This window comes from Histoplasma capsulatum, genomic scaffold (genome assembly GCF_000149585.1).
Source record: "Histoplasma capsulatum NAm1 scaffold_10 genomic scaffold, whole genome shotgun sequence".
Lineage (NCBI taxonomy): Eukaryota > Fungi > Ascomycota > Eurotiomycetes > Onygenales > Ajellomycetaceae > Histoplasma > Histoplasma mississippiense.
Genome location: NW_001813973.1, coordinates 1,072,568 through 1,098,602, shown reverse-complemented (window position 1 = coordinate 1,098,602; position 26,035 = coordinate 1,072,568). Strand labels below are relative to the sequence as shown.

Genomic DNA, 26,035 nt, shown 5'->3' with positions numbered 1-26,035 from the left:
GTGGCGTGTGGAGTTTTGCTTATCACTTTATCGATTTTTGTTGATTTTCCTATATATGCTTTTTTTTTGGTCATTTGTCTTATTCATTCCTTATTTCTTATTTAATAATCGATTTTGGATGGGTTCAACAGTTTCGTTCATTCTGGTAAAAAAGGTTTTTGGGCCCTTTGTAGGCCACCCTCCAGCAAGTCCACCAGCTTTGACCAGGGCCAAGAATAAAACACGCACTACAAGGGTGCTTATTCAAGTGGAGTCGAAAAAAAAATCCATTTTGCTAAATTAAGTAATCTATACAACCACTAGTTATATTTAGCATTCCCAGCAACAGAAGTAAGCCGACGAAGCAAAAAAATAAAAATAAAAAATAAAAAATAAAAAATGAAAAATAACCAGTTAATTACGGCCCTAGGATATTTATCACATTAGAAGCCTCGCCCAGAGCAGTATCGCATCACTTCCTCAACAAAACTCACCTCCAGGAAGCCAGACATAAAGTTCTTCGGCAGCTTTACAGTGGGGCCTTCTTCGACGCGGAAGTATTTCATCACATGTGAGAGTTGCTTCCAATAGTTGAGTGTTTCCTATTTGAATTGTGTTATCCCATAAACGGGATTCGGCCATTAGCTATTCTTATATAATTCAAGAGATACGCAGGGTATGAGGCAAATATTGCCGCCTTCCAGCGAGGTCAACCAAGACTAGATAGGAAATTTCGTCCAGATTCCTTTACTAAGGTGCGGAAACGCCATTCATCATACCTGGTACTCAGAATTGCTCTTGGCTACCAATACATCCACAACTGGTAATTGGTTCACGTATCGATGACGTTCAAACTCCTGGCGGATCTTTGTGCGGATAGCAGAGACGGGGAGATTGAGGGAATACATGTTTTGGATCTCAGGCGACTAGAATTAAAAGAATAAAGTTAGGTCAGCCATTTCCATGACACATTGCATACTTCAATCAGCTCGAAATAGGAGTTGTCTCGAAGAGGAGACTTGTGCAATTCGAATATCCGGGGCGGACGCCTCATGACGATTAGACCTGCTCGTCGATCGTCCACGAAGAAAAGAAAAAACTTGCACTAACCGCTCGTAACCACTCTCGATATGATTTCAAAACTCTCCGTCTCGCATCTTGCCAGTTGATAGCTGGTTTCTCTCATCAGCCGGACTATAGATCAGTAACAAGGATGGGTGTGGGGATGTGCGCTGTGGAAGATGATCTCGGGATGGAATTAAAACATACAGGATCGCGTCCGCTGCGCTAGATAAGTGGGATTGAGTACCATCGTGGACGGTATGTGTAAGGAACCGGACGTGAATCGCGGGCGCGATAGATGTGGTGAGTGCGTTCAACTGTTACATGGAGCTCGGTTCTCTTCATTGAGATGCCGTGACGCTACTAACTTAGGAGACTCACCGCTTTCAAGATAAATATTGCCATGAATTTTTTGCAGCTTCTATGAACCACGACTCAAAATGCGGGACGAGTTGTTTTCGAGAACATAGTAATAAATGTACTAAATGCGATATCCGGAGTTCCATGCCGCTCCCTAACACTTCTTGACTCCGGACCCGTCCACCAACCCTCTGCTGTACAAAATTCGCATATTCCACCAACAGTTAAGTACAAAACCCGTGCTACTCTTTTCACGATGGCGCCAAACAGAGGCTCCTCATCCAAGTCCTCCTCCAAGCCCTCAAACAAGTCGTCCTCTTCCTCCAAATCCAAATCCAAACCCCTCGCTTCTAGCTCCCGCGTCTCTAAGCCAAAGCCAAAATCTTCCATCCGCCGTCCCCTGCCTAAAGAAGTAAAGGCCAAACCTCGCACCGCCCCGGAGAATCTAAAAAAGAGGAAGAAGCGCATATACACCGAGAAGGAGCTGGATCTGCCGCAGCTGAATATGATTACGCCTGTAGGTGTGACGAAGCCTAAGGGGATGAAGAAGGGGAAAGTGTTTGTGGATGATCAGGTATGTTTTAATCGGGATTGAGTGAATTTGTGTTAAGAAGGGAATGGGAATTGAATCCTGTTGGCGGATAAGTGGGCTGATGGAGGGTGTATCCCCCCCTTTTTTCTCCGTCGTTATACTATAGGAAAGTATGATGACTATCCTAGCCATAGTGAATGCAGAGAAAGAAGGCCAGATTGAGTCGAAGATGATGAAGGCGAGGCAGATGGAAGAGATCCGTGAAGCGAGGAGGAAGGAAGCAGAAGCTAGGCAGATGGCGAAGAAGGAGAAGTTGGTATGTTAACTTCGCATGATTTATGTATTCATTTTCTTCTAGTGTTATGCTTTCACCATATTTACATCTGCATTTATTTTAATTCTAACGGTCGTTACCAAATAGGAAAAAGTGAAAGATTCTCTTCGCAAGAAAAGGCGACCTGATTCTGGTGAGGGTAAAGGCGATGGGAAAAATTCGTCATCAGGAGAAGCTAAAGAGTTCTCATCCTCGAAAACATCGAGGTCGAAGCCCAATCGGAAGCGGGTGTCGTTCACATAAAAGGAGCTACTGAACTATATGTTGTGGGATAGGTTGATAATGGAGTCCACGGAAAAGTATCTTATTTACTGGAAGGGATGATGCTAACCATGATACCATTTCTTTTCTTTTGCTTTCTTAATTTTGATTGACTTAGGTACTTGCGTATGTACAGCAGTGGCATGGAGTTAATCACGCGCTTCAATTCTACTCTATTATCAAAATATATGTCTTAAATCTAGAATATTGAGGGGAAAATATCAGTCATCATATAATACAGATTACCTATTCGCAAGGCAGCAAATCCAAAACATAGCGCCAGTTAATCATCCCTTTCGGCCCCCATACTCTTCCGCACCCCCATGAAATGCACGATCGGCAAGTCCATCTTCCGACGCATGGCAAAGAATTTCGGCAAAGGGTCAACATAAGTGTCTTGCTGCTGAGTCTTTCGATTTATCTCTTGGGCATCAGCACGTTCAATATTGTAGGGTGCATCGAGGTCGATTTCAGTTGCCATTTTGGTCAGAAAGGTTGTTATCTGTCATATTTGGTTCTATGTAAGTATGGAATACGTTGTGATGTTTGTTTGGACATACCGGCTTCGTAAACCACCTGGTGCTCCCATATTCGAACCAAGATAAATGTCCGCCCCAGGACGTCGTGCACATGACGCCATACGGTGTCTGCTTGATCTCCTCATATGGTAACGCTTCACCAACAGCGATCTGTGGGGCTCACATGTTAGAAAATGAGCCATACCGGATATATATGGATAAGTATACATACAGGGTCATCCTCTGCCTGGATGGCGAAGAATGGAACCTTTATGGAGAATATAGAGTCGATGGAGGAGGCGTCACGATAATAAGCGGTTTCTGTAGGGTAACCCCATACGGGTCCTTGGAGTTCTCTGTTTGAGATATATTTAGTTTTTGGCAAAAACCAAATAGTGACTTTCTTCTATCCATTGCCTATTGCACTGTCCATGGGAGATAGGGATATATAGTATTTGACGAGTCCCGCGATGGAAATAAGTAAATGCACACGCACCTATCAAATTCATGAAGATATTTAATATTTCGAACTCGCTCAACGTTGACAGCCGGATGTTTGGAGATTTCGTCGACATGCCTATATGTTAAAATTTGAGTTTCAATCGTTAGCTTTTGTACATTCTTTCTCACCTCACGAGAGGAGCTCCACGTAAGCTCCAAATGCCATAAAGCTTACTGTTCAAACAGGTTTTTCATATTACTGCCCATAGTCTTGGAGTACACTTCCATTCCCATCCATGTTCGCTTCAGCGCTTTTGAGCTGACTTCTAGATTCCAGGGATTGGAGCAGATGACGGCGGCTGAGAGAGGGCAGGATGCGCCCTCTTCACCGAGATACTGGAGGAGAAAAACGAAGTTAGCATCAATAAAAGAGGAGAAAACGAAAGAAAACCTACATTCGTCAAAACATTAGCCCCCAACGAAAACCCAATCCCAAACAGCCTCCTTTGCGGAAACGCCTCTTTCACCCACCCCACAAGCTGCCGCACATCCCACGTCGCGCGCGCATTGTAGAGAATCGGACTCGTAATGCGCGACTTGGCGCACCCGCGGAAATTCAGCACGCATGCTGCCCACCCAGCCTCGAACAGCGGCGCAATCACATGGCGGAGGTAGATCTCATGCGAACCGCCGGATAAGCCGTGCAAGACCACCAGCATAGGAGTTGTGTCTGTGGTGGAGGGGAGCGAGGCGAACTCCTCTTCTGTGAAGAAGGTGGTGCGGGGCGGGAGGAGATGGGGAGGCGGAGCGGCATTCTTGGGTGACTTACTTATCGTCTCCTGGGTGCCACGGTTCGTATCTTCGGTTAGCGAGATTTCATAGGGCGGGACGACGAAGTCGACATCGAAGGTGCCCCTGTAAGCTGCACTGTTGGACTGGAAGGTCCAACGTTTGTAGTAAACGGGGATGTCGTCACTTTTAACGGCTGTGTAAGCTGTTTGGAGGTGACCGTTGAAGAGGAGTGGGTTTAACTGGCATTTCTTAGGGGTGGAGGTTTCGCAAAGTTCTGCGAGGGAGATGTAGGGTTGGTCTTGGTCTTTTTCATCTTGTGTGACTTCTTTTGTGTCTTGTTGAATGGGTGAGGTGGATGAGGTGGCAAGGGATGCTGAGCGTTTAAGTGCTAGCTGGAGAACGTTTGGCGCATAGTGGAAGGAAACCTTTCCGCTGGGTAGAAGGGAGGAGAGATAGCCCATTGGCAAAGAAGAGATAGATACTGGGCGAAAGCGTAGGTACTTGGTGATCCTGCTTCCGCTGGATATAACGCACGCGGAGGCAGTGGGATGCTCGTGGAGTATTATTATATCACGACATTCGTATTGTATTACATTAAATTTCGAAGGGGAAACGACAGGAACAAGAAAAGACAAGCCATTTTATAGAGCTTAAAACGAAGGAAGTCGGCATCTTACGCCGACCAGCTCGGAAAGCAATCTTGGGAACTTGAAATTTTTAGATAGCGCCATGGTTCCATGGTTCCATTGTTGCTCAGGATAGCTGGTCGGGCTTGGGCTAGCAGAGACAGACTAGACTGCTCCAGCAGCAAATCGGAGGCAGCTCTGGCGGCGGCAAGCTGGCGGGTGACTTTGATGTCTGCAGCCACAAGCAACACGAATGGGATGTTACTGCATTTTTTTGTCGTTGTATTTATTCGGGCAAGAGTTGAAAAAATGAACCTCGGCATTTTGCGAAAGTCAAATTCTGTTCGTATTCGGGATTTATGCATGCAGCAGACACGGCGGCTGGAACGGGGCGGAAGTTTGTTGGATGGATGTATTTGGATATGAATAGCTTGGAGGGAGAGTTAGAAATTTCGAAATAATTAGTATTCTAATAAAGGAAAATAAAACGATGTAACGGGCTCGTCGTATTCACCCCCGTCCTGAAGTTCGTAACCCGCTGGCATTTACACCCACTACCATGAACCGGGAGTGTTCGAATATACATTTCTACGCACACATAAATCAGATCAGGTAGGCCAAAAAAAAGAGAAGAAAAGAACCAACAAAAGAACAAGGTGATGCTCAGGTTATATGTGTAGGGTGCCAGGAGCATAGGCTTGGGTTCAGAAATATGTAAAATGGATCGCTAGATCTGAGGGGCGAGGCGAATAAATCAACGCAGTGTATACAGTATGGGCTTGGAAAACAATACAACAAGTCGGCCAGGAAGGATTAAGTGACCTGCAAAGTAATAGCCAAAAATCGATCCGCCAAAACATACATATTATGTTCAATCGCGAGCGGATATCACACATGGCACCCGCGAATGCCATATTCGTCTGCGCTTCGGGGTATTTGCAATAAAGAAATTATCGAAATATGGATCTGGCGCAGTGGCAGCGGAATCCTTCAACTCTTCCGTAGCTCCTTGGCCCAGAGCGACCTCTGGTGGAGAGGGATTCAAGCGTCGGATTTCCTCAACGCTTGCACCGATTTCATACTCTCCATGACACAAAGCCGTAACACCCAGAGTTACCTCTGTGGTTTGGTGAGGTTCGAGAATGGGCAGGGCGCGCTGTAGCATCCCAGACCACGCGAGCCGTTTGGAGAGATCGAGAGCGATGGCATGTGGGGTATGTCGCAGGCTAGGCTGGAGGCGGAGGAGCGGGTGAATTGGTTTGGACGAACGGTTTATAATTGTGGCCGAGAGTGTGAGGAAGGTGTTTGTTTTCACAGTGAATTTGGAGTGGCCGGTTTGGGAGACGCTATCGATGCCGTTTTCGATTGTCTTATCGTTACTGCTGTCTCCTGTGTACGGTCGCAAAGAAAAAGTGACGTCAGCATCATCAATTCGGAGAGCGTCAACCATCCGTGCGTTCAGTCGGATGGCTCGCAGGTCAATGACCCCCCCACGACCAGTCGCCACGTCTTTCCACGACCCGCGCAGGTGCTTGAGAAGTTCCTCTCGAAACCAAAAGCATTCCCTCGCGGAAGACTCTGCCTCGTAATCGAGTTTATTTGCACTGATTACAAATTGACGCTTGTTGCTGACGTTTAATGATGGGATGGGTTTTTGCGCGTTCTCTAGGTAGACACGGGGAACGACCAGTAGAAACCGGGAGATATGGCCTGGCTGAAGTTCGTCGAAGATCTCGTGGATGCCAACAGGATTGTGTTTCAGTTTGTCATCAGGACTTTTCGCACCGTCCGAAATATTTTCGTTTACAAATAGCGAGACTGTTAGAGGATTGGGCCAGGCGTTGCGCAAATCAAGAAGTAACAAGCAATGGCCGAATCCGAAGGAACTGAGCCCAATGCGGGAGAATGTCTGTGAAAATTGTGCTTCTCGAAATTGGGTGATGGATCGTGGTGTTGACGAGGACTCCATTGATTTAATGGCCTCCTTGTCGCCAAGTGATGTGCGTGGATCTTCGCTTTGCTGCAGCTTATTATTATCCCATGCAAAATCACTGGTAAATGGTAGCACATCGCATCTTGTGACGTCAACGCCTGCATTAACGGTGACAGTTAATGGTAAGGAAATCTGTCTGCAGTAAAATGTTTCCGGGAGATCTGCTAACGAGGTACAAACGTTCGCATAGTCAATCTTGAGTATGGCGTTATCAAGGCCTGGCTTTCCATATATGTCAATCGTGAAAGTTGCAGTTTCTCCCGGAGCGATCGAGAGCTCATAATCGTGGAGCTTGTCACGCCGCCATGTCATGGCTGGGTTTGTAGAGAGCCGTAACTCTAATTCGTATATATCGGTGGGCAGGTTTTCTTTATTGTTAAGAGCTGATTGGAGTTGGGGTGTTGAAGAGTCCTCAAAGCTAAATGAAATGAAATCCAACGGGCAGGTCGAAATGTTCTGAAGCGTAATATCGAATGATCGTGTTTCTCCTTCCAGCAACATGATAGCCGATTGCGAGAGCGATGTTGAGTAGATGATGACTGTTGGCTGCTTTTGGATAACTTTAATAAGCACGATATCCGGTTCTGGACCTTGCCTGCTTGCCCCTAATCTACTACGTGATGCATTTGAGCTCCAAGACAAGGGACGTTCTGAGAAAGGTTCCTTTGCGGCCAGTCCTGTTCGTTTTATTTTCTGTTCCTTCTGCGGCTTCCAGAAGTTTTTGAAGATAGGAAATATTCTTTCACGGCAAAATTTGACCTTGACTGTACATCCCCTTATTTCCAGAGTACCTTCGGTTGCTGCAACGCCAGAGATGTAATATTCCTGAGTAGTGAATGGTGCAAGCCATAGTCCATGGGTGGCTGCTGCTTCGAATGGAACGCCAGTCCCATCTATCCGCAAACTCTCGATTTCCACATCGAACTCGAAAGGGTTTTGAAGAGTGACCTTGAAGGTAGCAGGTTCCTCAGCAATCAAGAGATCTTCCGAGCGTTTTGTGGTAGCCTTGGAGAAAGTGCTGTATATAAACGGATTCTTTTTCTCCAGGCGCTCCTCGACAGTGGCAAACCCGAAGTCCGTTCTTGACCGTCTGACGGGCGATTTGAAGTCAGAGGAATTGACAAGTTCCACACCTCGCACCATGAAGTCATCCCAATATTCAGCCTCTAGATTAGAATCGCCAAGCTTCTTTGCAGCCGCAACGGTTCGTTTCACGTTGTTAAACAAGTGTACCTGCTCCTGTAAGGGTATGACAGGTAGTCCGAGATAGCTGTCTGGAAGAAGCATGAGAGTGCCTTTGACTGTTTGAAGAAGGTCAACTGTAAATTGCAGGACACCTTGGAAGTCAGGCAGTGCTTCGCAAAGATTAATGCAGGCCTTAAGAATTTCGACTTTCAATGTGTGGTCCCCAAACCCATTCATTACCGAATGACGAAATGCTCTGTCAACTATTGAATCAACGGAGTCATATTCAGGTACAGTTTCACTTTTCGCAGTTGAGATATGCCTGGAAAGATCTCGTCGATTGTCGGTGCAAATCATTATTCCCGGGACGCCGTAGATCTTACCCACCAAAGCCAGCAAAATCCTGATGCTGTCTTCCATATTTCCCGGGCCAGCATCCAAGGCATTCATTTCAAAAGCTGAATAGTTGAGAGCGGATAAGCCCGCAGCGGGATGGATTCCAACTTCAGCAGCGCCAATTTTCCGTGCCTGGATCAACCCTGGAATTAAGATAGAAAATAAAAGTTGCAACACATACGCATTTTTCCGATCTAAACCAAGTGAGGAGAGTACGGACGCCATACCAACCAAAATCGGAGTGGAATCAGTAATTGGAACATCGGTACCTAGCGAAGCCGGTAAAGCACGGAACAAGAAGCTAGCTATATCTGACTTGCGGAGTGACACGGTACCTCGAGGGCGTTCTTGGGAACGGACAAACTTCAACGAGTCATTCATGACGATATTTCCCAGTGCGCTATCATCAAGAGAACCATCGCGAATATAAACAGTGGCGAGAATACGTGCAAGTCGAATCACGGTTTCTGAAAATACAAGTTGTGGGACTGGCTCATCTGTAATATTTGCTGCTCGAGTGTAAAGATTCAGAATATTGTTTGCGAGATCGGGAAGGAGATTTGCTAGGTTCTGAAGTGAAACTCTGCGGTTTTCGGGATTCGATTGCCCAATACTATACAGTTCAGTGTGGCTCAGAGATGGTGTTTGGGAAACAGATTTTGAAAATTTATCTGCTGTTGGATAGCAAATTTGTGGAATCTGAAAAGATGGGACCACTGTTAGTTTGCGGTTATTTCTAACCAGGATTTTTCTACGGCGTAACGGCGTTTGTAAAATCATACCCTAAAGTCCATCCCAGCCCACCCTAACATTAGTAGACATTGTAGAATTGACTCCAGAGCTTTTGCATGCCAAATATAATCGCTGTTTGCCCGCGCTATTGTCGCGCCCTCAGCCAGTTCCTTGAGTGAATCGGGCCACCGACCAGCTTGAAGAAACAAGGTGCCCATGACTATGTTCAAACGGCCTTTAACTCGACTTTTGCTTCTCTCACTTGCAGCTACAAACCCAAGTCCTTGTGCTGACATTCGTTCACGGCTATGTTCCTTTGAACCTGGTTTCGAAGACGCTTTAATGGAGGATGTCACACGGTTGGAAACTTGAATGGATCGGGTGATTTCATCAAAAGTTGTTGGGGAATCATGCTCCGCCGGCTGGAAATTGGCATCAGAGGCATCGATGAAAGTTCCGTTAGCCCCTGGCAATTGCGCAGGCATAGTCATTCTATGTTGTAACTTCTCAGACACTAGTGGACGGACTTCGGGCGTTCGTCGTGGACCCCAAGATGAGGCCTTTGGGGATTCAACTGTTGGCCATTCTTGAATCCTTTCCGCAAGTCCGGATAGTTCCCCGAGTAGTCGCGAAGTGATATCACACATCACTGTCTTCACCGTTGTTGATCGAGCGGCTTCAGGGCGGGGAACCCATATCACCGTGTCAGGACCTGTAACAAGCTTCGACACGGTAGCATAGTCGAATACTAGTAGCTGTTGAACTAGTGATTTAGGATAGCTGTCCTTGAGTGTATTTAGCTCTTGTTGGAATAGCTGGAGCCCCTCTACGGTGGGATAATTACACGGCTTGGTTCCATTCGACTGAGTTTGTGAGTATATTCCCGTCCCTTCGGGCGGGCCAGGTAACTCCGTTCCGTCCGCAATAGCTATTATAACAAGGGGTTCTCGGAATATTTCGAATGGATATAGGTCTAGGTGGGAAATTGGAGGAACAGATATGGAAAGGTCGTAAACTATCATGCCCGTCGGAAAGGCCATTGGTGAGAACGCATCTGGATTTACAGCCAGCGATTAGAGATCTTGTAAGAGCAGGGCCAACAATTTACAGACATAAAATAGAGGTCAAACCACTGCGCATACTTCTATTGGGGCGGCAATCAGGGCTAACATCCCCCAACCGAACGACATTTTGATCCTGAAGCCGCTTGACAAGGTTTAAAAAGCGGGATCGCTTGATATTTCCCACTGGTAGCAGTAGAGCTCGTAAACGCGCCGGCGCGACAGGAGAAAGGGGGTCAACTGCCATGCTGACATCTGGAATAAGGGACAGAGGAGGCAGTCCGTGATGCGCACAAGACCGCTCCCTGAGATGGACGCAACAAACAGGAGCTAGAAGTCATAGATGGTGTACGGGGACAATTTGCAGGTGGCAGATAGCGCGCCGAGAGTCCAATGGTCGCCGAGTGAATAGCTATAGGCAACCAACGGGATGCCCAAATACATGAGGTGCCTTCTGTTCCTATAGCATGTATACTGCGTAGTGTCCCTGTAAACGTTATTTCTTTCGCGGCGAAGCGGCTCTTGCGCTTTGTCACGTGAAATACAGCTTCCTCCGCAGACCAACTCCGCAGGCTTGGGGCAGTTCCGTTGCTTTCGGATTTGCTTCATCAAACAACAACTTTCGGGGCAGGGAGGCTCGTGTCTTTGGAATAATACGCTAGTTGGGGCGCCAGGGCCATACCGGAGTTCCTTTATTCACATCTTTCGCCCTTAGTTTGCCCCTCTGGCTTCTGGCAATTCAGTCAACAAAATCCATCAACGTCATTTTCGTAAGGCGGCCTTGAACCCCTTGCATGATATTGGAGCTTATACTCGCCGTTATTTTGCAACTCAAATGAAAGTACACAGTTAATCTTAGCTGTTTGGAGTCCTTTAATACAAGGTTTATTCTTAAACTCTCGCTCCACTCTTACACTCTGATCGTGCACTCGCTTTTGTCATCATGTCAGATATCGATTTCAATGCCTTGAAGGCGCGGACTTTGGGCTCCGGGAACGACGAGGAAGCAGTAACTGTGAACACCCGCGCACTCATAGATAAGGTGTTGGCTCGATACTCTGGTGAATGGTATGCAGAGCGTTTAACCTCTCCGCGTAACCTTGCTTTCCTCATGCAACATGCTGACTGATTCTGTTCCTCCAGGACCGTCCTTCGAGAACTACTCCAAAACGCAGCTGACGCCTGCGCCTCAAGCGTTACTATCAAGTTCGAGACCATCCCTTCAACAAGTGTCCCAGCCCCTACTGAGGCTGATCCGTCGGCTTCTCTAAAACATGTCATATCTCACCACACCCTCAAACGTTTGATACTTACCAACAATGGAACTCCCTTCTCCCCAAACGACTGGGCTCGGCTTAAGCGGATCGCCGAGGGGAATCCGGACGAAACCAAGATTGGGGCGTTTGGAGTCGGATTTTACAGTGTATTTTCTGATTGCGAAGAGCCATTCGTATCCTCGGGCTCGGAGGCTATCGCATTTTATTGGAAGGAGAATGCCCTGTTCACCCGTCGGCTAAAATTAGGGGAATCAGATTCAAACCCAAATACGAACTTCGTTTTGGATTATAGAAATACTACATCTCCAGTCCCAGCTCTTTTGCCTTTATGCCAGTTTCTCGCCAGTGCCCTAACATTTGTTGGGCTGAAGTCTGTGGAGCTTTGGCTTGATGGCTGGAAACTGCTGCATCTTTCTAAAAAAGTTGCCCCAAGTGTTAAAATCAAAATACCCAGAGATGTTGAGACCAAAACTGGTGAGGGTCATATGACAGTATCCGGCGTGATACAGGAAGTTGCTCAGATGGATGCAACATGGATGGAAGCAGTGTCGTGGAAAGCCCCAAACAACACGTCTCGATTCGACAGCTCCAGACATTATGACCCTACATCGTCTTTGAAATCCTTTTTCTCCCGCCTGACTGGCTCTTCCTCGACTGGCCACTCTGCCAAAACCTTCAACCCAGGGAGGGCGAGCAATCAAGAAGCTCAGGAAGACCTTATCTCCACGAGAACATCATCTGTATTCCTTCACATCAACACTGCCACTATCAACACCTCCATCGTTTCGTCGTTTGCTCGTGAGCTTGAGCGTGCGACAAAAAAACCCCCACCTAAGATGACGACGCTTGCAATTTTAACGACATCGTATAGCTCCCGGGAACCTGGAGAAAACAACAGCTCAAGGAATGCAGATATCTTTGCCTCCGTCCTGCCTTCAAGGTCTGGTAGAATATTTATTGGCTTCCCCACGCACCAGACTACAGGCTTAAATGCACATATCTCTGCACCGTCAATAATCCCGACAGTGGAGAGAGAAAGCATTGATCTCAATGCCTGGTGGGTTCGCACTTGGAACCTAGAATTATTGAGAGCTGCAGGAATTGTTTGCAGGATCGCCTTCTCCGCTGAGATGTCGTCTCTCAATAACCGGATTCAGTCTAGAGTAAACCAGCTTGGTCGGTCGAACATTCGGATGGAGGACATAACCCATCTATTACCGGAGGCAGTGCATACTTTCAACCAGTTTGTCTTCCGTGAATCAACTCCAACATCGAAGGTTGGCCAGGTAATCGAAGATTCATTCTGGACCTGTAGCAAAAATGCAACGATTGAGGTATTATCTACTTCTGGGATCCTTCCGTGTCACCAAGTGCGAATTGCACACAAGGATCTCAGCTTCATGGGTTCCATACCGGTAATACCAGACGAGCTTATGACAGGAGCAAAGGATTTTGTGAAGCGCTTGGCGGATTTCGGCCTTGTCACCGACATTAACGTCTCAGATATTATCAAAGAGTTGGAGTCTCGTCCTCTGACCTCAAAACAATTGGAAGAATTCCTGTCTTGGGTGACCAAAAAAGCTTCCACCCGTGACATTGACATTTCGACTGTTCGATCATTACTACGAGTGGCAGTCGCAAATGACGAATCTCCTGGCGGCGTTTCCTCCCATGTTATTGTTCTCAGTGATGTGAATAGTTTCGTGAATCCGAATAAAATTCCTGCCGAATTGCCAATGCCACCGTCCGTCATGCCTTTCAAATATACGAAAAATTTGCCAAGGCATTCTCTGGAGGCCTTGCAATGGAAAGAACTGCAGATTTCTACTTGGATTACATGGCTGGTAGAAAATGCGAAAAATAGGGGCTTGCTTCGTCCAGACCAAGATATTACGCAGGCCGCCTCATTTGCTACCCAGGTGCTCCCTGTGCTATCTAAACAATGGGATAGCTTAGATATATCCACAAAGGGTACTCTCACTGGTCTTCTGCGAAATACTACAATCATCCCCACCAAGTCTGGGATGAAACGGCCACCTGAAGCATATTTCCCGTCTGTAAGACTATTTGACGATTTACCTGTCGTAACAGGGCTAAACAACGTCAAGGAGAAATTCCTCGGCGCTCTAGGTGTTCGGAAGACCGTTGAACTCAACGTGATTTTTGAAAGACTACTGAACAAGGATGATAAATCGACCGACGAGAAAACCCCAACCCTCAAGATGTGGAGTCATGTAGATTTGATCAAATACCTGACTTCCGTTCGAGACGATATTCCACCAGAAGATATTCAAAAACTGAAACAAGCAAAAATATGCACTGCTGTAGCCAATGAAAGTCTTAACTCGGATGGTAAACGGTATAAAGTTTGCGAGCTTTATGTGCCCGATGAGTCATTGAGGGCTCTTGAATTGCCGATACTTTATTGGCCGGGAAAGTATTCACCAAGTAGCCCCGAGGGGCGGTTTTTGTCGCTGCTGGGACTCAAGAGCTTTCCAGCAGCTCAAGAGGTACTACAACTTATGGCTTGGGCAGCCACGGCAGACAAAGCCAAACTCCGAGATAAGGCGATGGCGTATTATATAACCCACCATATTTCCAATGGATATGTCAATTTTGATGCATCCACGGTTAACATGCCATATCTTCCAATTGAAGGACAAAACAAACTCAGCACACCGAAGCATTGTTTCACCGATGAAGGAGCTACGCTATTCGGATTTGATCTCCTAAGAAGAGATCTTTGGCCCCATGCCTCAAAATTTGGTGTTAGCCAGCATCCGTCGCTCAGTGCCTGTATTGATATTCTTGTTAGTAACCCTCCTCCCTCGAAAAAGGAGGCCAGAATTTTGTTTGAATATTTCGCCAAACGTCTAGGAGAGATCAATTCACCTCGATCAGAGCGTATTGGTCAAGCACACATAGTCCCTGTAATCCGAAAGACGTCCAATTCTAACTTGTTCCCGAAGGACAAGTCTTCACCAGTCACTCATATTGCACCACGAGATTGTTATCTCGGCGAAAGCGAAGACTACGGAAACATATTTGATTTTGTTGACTTTGGACAAGAAGCGAATCTGTTTCTCCTTGCGTGTGGCTCCAAGCGGGAACCGACCAAGACTGAAGTTGCGAGCATGTTGGTCAAGGAACCCGCTATGATATCTGCAAAGCTTCAAACCCCTGAAAAATATTTGAATCTCTTGCGGAGTCTCGCCGAAAGCATTCCATTGTTAAAGAAGAACAGAGATTTGTTCAGGGAGATGAAAAAAGCACCATTTCTACTCGCGAGCAGAGAATTGCCTTCCAAACCGACTGCTTCTCGCAAACCGGACGAAAAATTAATAGATATTGACGATGAAACTTATGAAGACGATACGCAAGCCATTAAGGAATGGCAACTAGTAAAAGCTCATGATGCTATTATCATCGATGACTATTCCAGTTTTAGCTTGTTTAAGCAAAATATCCTTGCTGCGCCGCAAGAGGAGCTGCTTGAACATCTGTATGTTGCCCTAGGCACACCGTGCTTGAGCGAGCTTGTGGAGGAACAAGCTCGGTGTGGCAGTCTGGCACCCGATCAGCGCGTTGCAGTAAAATTGCAGAAGCAAATTTATGAGCGGTCTCGCTTATTTCTCCACGACCTGCCCCGCGATATGATCAAACATGATACCAAGTGGCTGGAGCGAAATCTTTCAGTTCAAGTTGTGCAGTCTATCTCCTTGAGACGGACCCTTAAGGGACATCACGCTTCACATGTTGAACAACGGAGCGCTGTTGTCATGCAAACCCAGACCGGCTGGGTATTATCGATGGCTTCTGGTCGACCAAATTTATACCAAGTCAGTCAGGCACTTGTTCATCTCATTCTCCATAGACCGAAATTACACTTAACGCTCACACTGGAGATGTTGCTCAAAACCGACCTCCTCGAGCTGCGTGCTCGAGGCTATAATGTCGAGCGTATCCTTCGCCAAAAGGCTGCTGAAGCTCGGATGGAGGAAATCAAACGGCAGCAGCAGTTGGAAGAAGAGTTAAAACAAATCCAAGAAAATGAAGTTGCTTGGAGAAAAGGCCAGCAATCTGAACAGTCACAGGATCACCACGAACAGCAGTTGATGCCTGGAGATTTTCCCAGTTCGTCCCCACCTCATGAAAGGAAGCCGAGCCATAACGCAGCATCTTCAGAAGCAACACCTACCCGCCCAAAGAGCGGAAGAGGACTTTTCTCTGACCTGACTCGTCGATTCGGATTAGAGGATTTCGCGCGATCAAATAGTCCCGTGCAATCCGCCATGCAAGGTCTCCGCGACAGAAGACATCAACCTAGCTCCTCGTCTGACGCCCCTCCACCACCGTACACTACTAACGAACCAGATTCGACAAAGAATCCCAATCCACTACCAGTGACATCGCCCCATGCACTCCAATCAAACCTGATGTCTGCCATCCAAGCATATCGACCGCACGGATCGACAACGCTCTACAGCCGTGGCGAACAGAATAAAGTCGTGGAGACCAAATCATACTGCGACGAGAGACCCAGCCACGACCTTGTATTTGCGGCCGATTCTACCTCTAACATCCGGATATTCGTGGCGAAAACAGTCGACGATCGCTCTACGTTCCTAGCTGCGAATTCGAACGGCCTTAACGCCTTCTCCTCGATCTTGATAGATTGCGCTAGCGTGTTTTCACTCCGGCTAGACAGTGTCAACATATTTTACGATCCGGCTGGCCAGACGATTGCGTTTAACAGCCAGGGCAGCATTTTTTGCAACTACCACTATTTCCAGTTGCTGCATCAGCTGCGGATGTCGAGTGGAGGGCCGGGGTGTCGCGATGAGCCGTTGGTGTACTGGTGGGTAATTTTTTGTCATGAGCTGGCTCATAATTTGGTTGAGGACCATAGCTCAGATCATAGTTTTTATACGTAAGTTCATCTATTTATTTCCTCTCTCCCGCTTTCCATTTGTGACTTCAGATCGACTTTGCTGTGTATGAGATAAAAATGTATAGCTCTCTTGCTAACTCGTAACTGGTTATCAGCGAGAGTTTCGTGGGGCAGTATTTCCCCAGGGTTGCTAGGAAAATAGTGGAGTACACGGCGTCCTCGACTTCTGCGGCGGTACCCCCAGGCGTCTCTTCTCCCGCTGCTACCGGCAAATGATAATTTCGGTTGCTTTCATTTATTTCCCTTCTCGTTGTCATTGTTATAGATTAGATATTTGTCGCGGCCCATTACAATCAGGCATCAGTCAATGCATCTAGATATGTATAGACACATGTAAAGGCGTTGGACACCGTGGAGTTACAAATGATGGCTCTTTTCTGGAATGCATGGTAGCATGAATGTATAGGACTTGTGTTAATGGTAGAGGAAAGACTAGGCCCTTCAGCACTTTTGGCTGTGGAAAACTATAAATTTTGGCCGAAACTGCCTGCTCCCCGTTACTTAAATCCCCAAGTCAAAACGAAATAAAAGACCACACCAGCTTCGTTGAATATATAATCCATCCCAGAGTCCACGCTGTTTTCTTTTGCCTGTTCAGACACCTTAGTTATTGCACGTGGTTAGCAAGGGAAAAAAACGAAAAAAACTAGGACAGGGTTTAAACTCTATCCATGCCTTGCGGCGGGGAGGCAATTTGAGTTTCCAACTTTTTTCTCCCAGATTCAGCGCCTTTCTTGATATTTCTCGCGATGGAAGGATTGGTTCATTGTAACTATGAACCGGTACCACTGCTTCAAATAGGGGTGGTCACGTGGCATCAGCAGTGATGCAACCCTTTTTTTTTTAATTTTTTAATTTTTTTTTTTTTTTTTTTTTTTTTTTTTTTTTTTTGACAGGAGTTGGGCCAGCGCTTTCTTCAAATCAACTATTTTTAAATTTTCTCATTGCACTGCTCGAGCTCATCCGACCAGGGAGCCACTCTCTGTGCGTTTTCAATTTATATTGCGAACTGTCCACTCCATTTTGAGCAACTGGCTATCCGAGCATATACTAGGGTCTCAGATGTTTCGAATCTAGAACGGTCAGCTCCTGGACCAGAGGCAAACGAGCTTTTACCCATATCAAGGATACAATTGGTCTTGTTCTCTCACTCTGGCTGGAGGGAGACAGGGTATGTTGCGAATTGGACTTTTTTGGGCGGTTGTAATCTTTGCATTTGACTAATCTCACTCACTATCATTTTGCCATCGCATGTTTCCCCTGTAACCCCCTCTTAATCCGAAGCCATGACGTGTAGCCGTTCCAGAATGAAAAGTGCGGGGCATATTTTATATATTGATGCATACGACTCGTTTACTGGTAATATCGTTGATTTGATCGAATGCACGTTAGATGTTGTGGTTACGATTGTGAAGATCGATAGCAGCTGGCCAGTGGACAAGGAAGCCTTTCTTAGCGGATTCGATGCGATTGTCGCTAGCCCCGGGCCGGGAACTGCAACAAATCCGAAGGATGTGGGCATTATGAGTGACATATGGGAGCTGGATAATATTCCTGTTTTCGGTGTCTGTCTTGGATTTCAAAGTCTCTGCGTGAAATTTGGTGCATCCATCCGCAAGCTCCCCGAACCCCGTCATGGTAAAGTGGTTTCGTTTACGCATTCCGGAACGGATATCTTTGATAGCTTGCCGGCGAGTTTTGAGGTTACACTATATCACTCATTGCAAGTGGATTTGGGGCATGAGGTGGAAGCGTCCGGGGATGTCGCTGACAGTGAGCTATGTTGGGTTGCAAGTACAAAATGTCCAGATCTGATACCTCTCGCGTGGTTCCGTGATAGTGCGACGCCTGGTGAAGCCAACGCGATGGCTGTGCGCCATCGCAACAAGCCTTTCTGGGGTGTTCAGTTCCACCCTGAATCGTGCAAGTCTGATCCAGCCTCTCGTAAGATGATCAAGAACTGGTGGACGTTTGTGCTTGAGCATAACCGCCAGTTTCGCAGGATCAACAGGGGGTTGGTGGAAATTCATGACCCTCTAGCTGTAAGCGATGTACTTCTCGAGACCGGTGATGAGATCCTCGAGTGGTGCAGTTCGTCGATAAGCACGTCATCATATCGAACTCTCGACCGTGGCTCCCTGACAATAGAGGAAATATGCGAAGTTGTCGATATCCCAAAATCACCATGTGTCGTTCTAGATTCAAACGCGAGATACAACATTATTTCCGTTCTCGGCCCTGGCTCATGGACACTCGAGTACTCGCTTTCCACACGGAAAAGCACTATCTCTCGCCTATGCGGTTCAATGTCAAGCAAGGAATACTGCCATGAACATTCCCATGTTTGGGAACTTTTGACTCGCATCCTCTCTAAAAAGAAAGTTCTGACAGGATGCAGTTCTCTACCTTTCTGGGGCGGTTTTATGGGCTATCTCTCTTACGAAATGGGCCTTGCGGACCTGGATAAAGAGGCTACTCCGATAACTACGGTCAACGACGGCACCAGGGACGTAGGTCTCCTATGGGTTGAACGAAGCATTGTGGTCGACCAGGAAACACAGAAAATTTACGTTCAGTCAATACGAGAGTTTGATGAGCGGCCGGGTGAATGGATTGATATTACCGTGAATCGGCTTATTGGACTCACGGATAAAAAATCAGGGGACGATATCGCCTTTAATCTCACAGCTGCTTCCAATCATATTGCGGGAGATAGCAACAACGTCCCACGAATGAAGTATTCCGATGAGCAACTGGGCGAAATAATGGTCAGAGGATCTAAAATCATCAAGCCTAACGAACAGGTCTACAAGGAGAAAATCGCAAAATGCCAGGAATATATTCGTGACGGCGAGTCGTACGAACTTTGCCTGACGGATCAAACGAGTGTGGTTCTTCGCCCGTGCCAATCCCTTCTGGAGGAAAACATCCGCCCCTGGATTTTGTACAAGCGACTCCGGAAATATACGCCGGCAGCTTATGGGGCGTTCGTGAGAATCGGGAATGCCGCAATAATAAGCAGGAGCCCTGAATGCTTTCTTGAATATGACAGGAATTGCCAAATCGACATGAAGCCGATGAAGGGTACAGTCAAGAAAAGCGAAGACATGACGTTGGAAAAGGCCAGGGAAATTTTAAACACGCCGAAAGAGATGGGTGAGAACTTGATGATTGCAGACCTGGTGCGACATGACTTGTTCAATGTGTGCAACTCTGGTGGCGTCACTGTTCATAAATTGCTTGAAGTGGAAGATCATCCTCGGGTCTACCAGCTGGTCACCCATGTTAAAGGTATTCCGCAGTCTGTTCCGCTAGCTGGGAAGACGCGGGACTCTATTCAGTTAAAAGAAAAGGTCAACCCGCATGATTACTGCGCTCTTCGGCAATGTCTACCCCCCGGGTCCATGACCGGTGCGCCGAAGAAACGGTCGTGTGAACTGTTACGGAAGATTGAAGGGGAGAAACGAGGCATCTACTCGGGAGTCATGGGCTACTTTGACGCTGGGGGTCGGTCATGTTTCTCTGTCATCATCCGCACGGCTTATTGCTGGATTAACCCGGCGACTAAGGAAGAGGTGTGGCGCATTGGAGCCGGGGGAGCAGTCACAGCACTCAGTACACCAGAGGGGGAATGGGATGAAATGATCACAAAGCTGGATACGGTACTGGGAATATTCCACGGTTCAGCAGAGGCCGATGAAAATGCGGATGGCGGTGGGGGTATGAATGGAAATGCTGCTGAGAATTGCCAGTGACGCAGGATAAACTCACCGATTGTCCCGCTAGCGCTGCTGGAGTTGAACGCCATAACAACGATTCAGGGCGAGGACGATGATTCTTTGGCGCTTGCCAACCAGAGTAGCCCCACGACGCTTGTCAGTAGAGTTCAGTGACACAACTGGTTAAGCAAGATGGATGGCTTTGGAAATTACCCACTGTACAACATTTCAAAAAACTGTTGTTCTTCTCGATTATATGGTTGATCAACCGACTGATATTCCTCCTACCTCTTCATCATTAGGCAAACCATATGACATCGCATGAATGAACGAATTATGCATGTTTCTTTTTCTTTTCTTTCCTTTTTTTCTTCTTTGGATTGGGTGTTATCTAGTTTTCTAAAGAAATTCTACAATCGAAGCGTTTCAACACGTTGGGGTTTTACATTCCTTGCACTTATCACTACTATCACAACCCCCATTGGAATACTATAGAAGAGATGGATTCCCATTTTGCTGGTCCTCAAGCTGCTATTGTGATTCGAGTTGGTCAATTTAGCCGTGGGTTAGATACGTTCATGGACATATACTTATATACAGAGCACTTCATCCGTATTCACCATCACCATAATCGAAATACGTTCAAGTTTCCATTGAACTGCTTATGCGTGCAATCATTCCCCGCCGTTTGTACTGTGCCTTTGCATAGACTACCAATCTCCGTAGGCCGCATGGGCACGATATGCGCTACAAATGAGCCTGTGACCTGTCGGTTTTTAAAAACGACTTCATTGAAGACAGCGTATTAGTAATAGGGGTGTGAGTGCAAATGTGGGTGCATTTTAGAGCCGGCACCTCAACGTTGGCCCGCATCACGATCGACGGTGTTCGTTTCTGCTCTCGAGGACCCTTTCTATACAACTTTCTGGCCGCCCATTCTGTTTTATTCTTTATTATTCCAATCTTTTTTCGTTGCACGCTCTCTCAATCATCAACCCACAGTATCCTTGACGCTCCGTTTGGTCCAAGCATGCAGCCTGACGGTAGCTGCAGACTTGGGTAGTTTTTCAGAGGAAATCCCAGCACGGGTTGGGCATCTTAGGTTCTTGTTGGAGGCCTCAAGGCTCCAGGTGTTGTTGTCTATTTCTCTTGCATTTACTATATTGGTATTGACGCTGCTCTTTTCTTTGTTGTTGGGATTCTCTCTTGCCTACTTTCCCTCCATTCTCATGTGTTTCTACTCGACCTCCTCTAGTCACTCTCTACAGTACCATGTGTCCCTTGTTCCCCAATTAAAGGGGCTTTTGTCTCTCTCTCTCTGAGGACATATCGCAAATAGGCTAGAGGTTCCCTTGGTCCTAATACTTCAACTTCTACCTGTTCCTGCGCGATGGAGATCTTCTGTCGAAATGTCCCAGATCAGGTGCAGAACAACCACTTGACGCGACAATTCAGACCTGTACTTGCACCCTTTGGCATCCACTGTTTCCACTGCCGCAAGCTCCCCAACCGCAATGCCATTTTGACTATTGGCGATCTTAGTAAGGCCTTGAAGCTGCTTGCTACATACGGTCGGAGCAGTGGCCCGGGGAGGGTGCGAAGACCTCCCAGACAACAACTGAGGATGTTTGGGCAGGTCATCGTCATAGAACAGGGCCGCAATACTCCAGACGAGTTTCTACTTCGCTCATTAAAGAATGAGGAAGAAACTAGGCTTGCGCGTGGAGCAATATCCAACAACGTACAGAACCATCACCAAGCGCCGCCAGTTAAGCGAATCAAGAGTTTTTCCATCACCGCCATGTCCTGTGGTATGTGGGACTATCACCAAGGCAATCCAGTGTTTATTGAGTGTTATCGCTGTGGGAAGAATGGCAAGATCGCGTTTGGTAAAACCGCTGTTCGGGTTGCACTAGAAACGATGCAAGATGTGATCTATCACTTAGAGTTCACCTACTCTAATATCCTCGGATCGATCTACACGGGCACGATCAACGCTCCCTCTATTACTATCACCGCTGATACTGCTCCAAGATTATACAAGACTGATCCAACAGATGTGTTGGCGGCTGGACTTCATGATATGCTTCAAATCCAGCAAAAGTGGATGCGAAAGCGTCCCCTAAAAACTAGGGTTGGCCATTTCGGTGATGAACACGAGGCTCTCGCCGGTACTTGCTTTGTCTACAGGTTTCTCCTGAAAAGTTCGGATGATCTAGTTGTCGTTCGAGATCTTGCCAACGAGCGCCATATCCCTGACATTGCCAGATGGGTCGACCATCGAGCAAAGTACGATGTGCCTTACTCCACCTTAATGCAGAGGTTCATGGCTTTCTTATCTCAGGAAAATATGCCATATCGCGTCAGGTTCCAATTACAAAAGCTGGTGTGGAACGGTGACATATCTCCCGCCAAAGCGATCTCATTTGCATCCCGTGTCCGAGCCACACTAGTCATTGAAGATCTGGATATTGTCGTTCGAGCGTTGATGAGACTCTCGTCCGACGTGAAATGGCCATCCCCAGACGTGGAAGCCTCAGAGGTTGACGTACCCGCGCTGGTGGAGGTGTTCAAAAATGCCCTTGAGAGCACCGCCCGCGAGCGCGAGATGACCCGCTCCAACCGCCCCATGAACCCCAATCACATCTCGATCCACCGTGCTCAGATTACTCCTTGCGGTACCTACCTTGATGGGCCTCACGCGGAAACAAAGAATCGAGTTTTGCGCCACTATTCTAGCCACGTTGACCATTTCCTCCGGGTTGAATTTGTGGACGAAACCGGTGACCCTGTCCGATATGACCCTCGTGCATCTATCGATATGATTTTTGAATCTCGTTTCAAAACGGTCTTGAAATCAGGAATCAACATAGCCGGTCGTAAATTTGAGTTTCTTGGCTTTTCTCATTCGTCACTGCGCTCTCAAACGTGCTGGTTCGTCGCCCCGTTTTATAAGGACAGAATTCTATACAATGCCTCGACTATCATTCAGAACCTGGGGAGGTTTGATCATATACAATCTCCAGCAAAGCAGGCTGCGAGAATTGGACAGACATTCTCTGATACCCTGACTTCCATCCCGATATCCGACAAGTATATTTCAATAGGAAAAGATGTGGAACGGAACGGACGGGTCTTTAGTGATGGCGTCGGTACGATATCACCTTCTGTGATGTATATGATCTGGAAGGACCATTCGCTACGGTCCGTGGTGAAACCTACTGTCTTTCAAATTAGGCTTGCGGGTATTCATTTCCCTTTCCATGTCACATCGAACCTTTGAAATTTGTTTATAGTGTATATTCCTCTTTTGTTCCTCTTCTAACTGGCTCTTTTAAATGCAGGTGCTAAAGGAATGATATCTCTTGATAGCAGAAAAAAGGGTAAATCGCTGGTTCTGAGACCATCCATGATCAAATTCCATCTGCCAAATTCGTATAATGCTTTCAATATCGAAATATGTGGATCAGGACTAAAGCCGCTACCTTTCTTCCTCAATGCCCAGATGATCAAGATTCTCGAGGATCTTGGCGTTGACGAAAGTGTGTTTTTGAGGTTGCAGGCAGATGAAATTTCACGACTCCGTGCTACGGCGACCTCGACGGCAAAGGCTGCTAGGTTTTTAGAAGACACAAATATAGCAAAGTCTGTAGGGCTACCGTGGCTTATTAATGTCCTGGAAGGCTTTGGGCTCCGTCACTCAAACGACGAATTCCTACGTCGAGTGATGGAGCTTTCTGTTCTGATCAAGCTGCGAGATCTAAAATATCGTGCTCGAATCCGAGTGCCCAATGCTGTGACACTCTTCGGTATCATGGATGAGACTGGGATCCTCAAGGAAGGGGAGGTATTCTGCACAAGTTTGTCCGATAAAGGAGTCAGGGAGGTGCTTGTGAATCCTAGGGTCGTTGTGACTCGCTCGCCGGCCATGCATCCCGGGGACGTCCAAATCGCAAGGGCTGTCGATGTCCCCGCCGATTCTCCTCTACGCCAACTCCACAACTGTATCGCTTTCAGCCAGCACGGCCATCGCGATCTCCCCAGCATGCTGAGTGGTGGTGATCTAGACGGTGATCTGTATAACGTCATATTCGATAATACATTACTTCCGAAGCGAATCGCTCGACCGGCAGAGTATCCTCGTGTCCAGGAAAAAGTTCTTGGTCGCACAGTCGTTAGAGAGGATATTATAGATTTTTTCGTGACGTTCATGCAACAAGATCAGCTGGGGAGAATTGCTACAATTCATCAGGCGCTTGCCGATCAACGGCCTCTTGGGACCTTTGATCCGGAATGCTTATTGCTTGCGGAGCTACATTCTACCGCCGTGGATTTCTCAAAGACTGGGGTTCCAGTACGTTCAATATCAGCATTCCCTTCAATGCATATTGGAGAGGCTTTACGACATATGTCTAGGTTATATACTGACCCCATATTTCATACGAAATAATAGGTTGATCTAGCACGTATCCCCAAATTCCCTAGCTGCCGTCCAGATTTCCAGGCTCCCAGTCCCCGCATCCGCATTGCAGAAAATCTATCTCTACTGGAAGGAGATATGGATGCAGTGCAAGATGGTGGCGATGAAGATGACGACGAACGCCCGGCTGTAAGATTCTACAAAAGTGAAAATATTCTGGGCAAACTATACCGGTCCATTGATGAGGTGAAGTTCCTTCAACATCGGCAAAGTGTCATGGAGTTGCCGTCGGCGATGTGTGCTCCTAGTGTACTCCGAGGCGTCTGGGAGTTTGTGCAAAGGGAAGCAGAGGGGTTTTTATGGGATCACCATATTGAGCATGCGCTGGATATTCGGCAAATGTAGGTGATTTGGGATCGCTGTTCCCTTTCTTCTCATTTTCTCTCCTTTTCTCTCCTTTTCTCTCCTTTTCTCCCTTTTCGCTGACAGCTTTATTTGCTCTGCCTGTTTTAGTTACGAAGATAACCTCTTGGAAATCATGGCTCGGTTCTCCTCCACTCCGTGGAAGAGCTCCATCACCGAATACGAAGTGTTCGTTGGCACTATCCTGGGCCATGGACAAAAACTCTCCCAGCGGCAGAAGGACTCGTCGAAGCAGATGAGGGAGGGTAAGTTCATTTCCATGCATACCCTGCACGTTTCCATGCTTAATTAAAATAATACACATCTTGGCTTCTTATATTGCATACACTGCCATCCCTTATAAGATTCCTTAACTAACCGGCACGTTAAAATTAGAATATGAGGACCTCGTCCAATTCGTCACCGCCCTGATCCAAGACCGTGAGGCCGGTGGTGTGGAATCACTCGAGCGTTCCATAGCCTGCCTTTACATCGCTGTCGAAGAAGAGAAGAAGGATAACCACTCGTCACGGACTGCCTTCGGACCTAAACATGATTCGTCTGTTGCTCGTCACTATCATAAGTTGAAACAGCAACACCAGGATCAATTGGGACATGGCTACGGGGCGGATAAACAAGGTAGAAAGCACAGGCTACTCAGCTTCCCGTGGATTGCGGCTATTGTGTGTCTTAAAGAGGTCGATAAGTTGCAGCGGACTATGCCGTTCTAGTAAAGCCGGGGGTGGGGGTGGATCTGCCGGGGCTGACTTGATCACAGTTTTGAAGGGGTCAACGATATAATTTTCTCTCTTGATTTTGTTATTCTCTTTCCTTCACTTCTTTTTTATTTGATGGATTTCTGAAATTTCGAAACGGAATGGATACTCGCACAAATCGTGATTCTCGCCAGGTCGAATATCACTTCGATACGGTGTTGGCGGAGGCAGTTTAAGACATGCCGTGCACTTAGAGCAGGCGTGGGCCGATTTATTGA

At 47.0% G+C, this 26,035-nt stretch overlaps 8 protein-coding genes across 8 annotated transcripts; 4 read left to right on the top strand and 4 right to left on the bottom strand.

Moving 5' to 3' along the window:
- Positions 1-279: 279 nt before the first annotated feature.
- Positions 280-1,033, bottom strand: HCAG_08225 (predicted protein; the record flags this gene model as incomplete). Its single annotated transcript, XM_001537066.1, has 4 exons — positions 280-288; positions 474-581; positions 759-905; positions 959-1,033. The coding sequence occupies 4 exons, from the start codon at positions 1,031-1,033 to the stop codon at positions 280-282; spliced, it is 339 nt and encodes a 112-aa protein (XP_001537116.1).
- A 624-nt stretch (positions 1,034-1,657) lies between these two features.
- Positions 1,658-2,510, top strand: HCAG_08224 (66S preribosome component LOC1; the record flags this gene model as incomplete). The annotated part of the gene is made up of 3 exons (XM_001537065.1): positions 1,658-1,975; positions 2,151-2,249; positions 2,355-2,510. 3 exons carry the CDS (start codon positions 1,658-1,660, stop codon positions 2,508-2,510), a joined length of 573 nt encoding a protein of 190 aa, XP_001537115.1.
- Positions 2,511-2,811: 301 nt separating this feature from the next.
- Positions 2,812-4,740, bottom strand: HCAG_08223 (conserved hypothetical protein; the record flags this gene model as incomplete). Its single annotated transcript, XM_001537064.1, has 6 exons — positions 2,812-3,030; positions 3,089-3,217; positions 3,279-3,402; positions 3,543-3,623; positions 3,723-3,883; positions 3,943-4,740. The coding sequence occupies 6 exons, from the start codon at positions 4,738-4,740 to the stop codon at positions 2,812-2,814; spliced, it is 1,512 nt and encodes a 503-aa protein (XP_001537114.1).
- A 1,036-nt stretch (positions 4,741-5,776) lies between these two features.
- HCAG_08222 (hypothetical protein) lies at positions 5,777-10,251 on the bottom strand (the record flags this gene model as incomplete). The annotated part of the gene is made up of 2 exons (XM_001537063.1): positions 5,777-9,178; positions 9,262-10,251. 2 exons carry the CDS (start codon positions 10,249-10,251, stop codon positions 5,777-5,779), a joined length of 4,392 nt encoding a protein of 1,463 aa, XP_001537113.1.
- A 964-nt stretch (positions 10,252-11,215) lies between these two features.
- On the top strand, positions 11,216-16,716 carry HCAG_08221 (conserved hypothetical protein; the record flags this gene model as incomplete). Its single annotated transcript, XM_001537062.1, has 3 exons — positions 11,216-11,340; positions 11,416-16,407; positions 16,596-16,716. The coding sequence occupies 3 exons, from the start codon at positions 11,216-11,218 to the stop codon at positions 16,714-16,716; spliced, it is 5,238 nt and encodes a 1,745-aa protein (XP_001537112.1).
- A 1,070-nt stretch (positions 16,717-17,786) lies between these two features.
- On the top strand, positions 17,787-20,393 carry HCAG_08220 (conserved hypothetical protein; the record flags this gene model as incomplete). Its single annotated transcript, XM_001537061.1, has 3 exons — positions 17,787-18,273; positions 18,310-20,220; positions 20,287-20,393. The coding sequence occupies 3 exons, from the start codon at positions 17,787-17,789 to the stop codon at positions 20,391-20,393; spliced, it is 2,505 nt and encodes an 834-aa protein (XP_001537111.1).
- Positions 20,394-20,708: 315 nt separating this feature from the next.
- On the bottom strand, positions 20,709-21,156 carry HCAG_08219 (predicted protein; the record flags this gene model as incomplete). The annotated part of the gene is made up of 3 exons (XM_001537060.1): positions 20,709-20,750; positions 20,860-20,985; positions 21,139-21,156. 3 exons carry the CDS (start codon positions 21,154-21,156, stop codon positions 20,709-20,711), a joined length of 186 nt encoding a protein of 61 aa, XP_001537110.1.
- A 453-nt stretch (positions 21,157-21,609) lies between these two features.
- HCAG_08218 (predicted protein) lies at positions 21,610-25,772 on the top strand (the record flags this gene model as incomplete). Its single annotated transcript, XM_001537059.1, has 5 exons — positions 21,610-23,371; positions 23,564-24,573; positions 24,673-25,040; positions 25,153-25,307; positions 25,438-25,772. The coding sequence occupies 5 exons, from the start codon at positions 21,610-21,612 to the stop codon at positions 25,770-25,772; spliced, it is 3,630 nt and encodes a 1,209-aa protein (XP_001537109.1).
- Between the last annotated feature and the right edge of the window lie 263 nt (positions 25,773-26,035).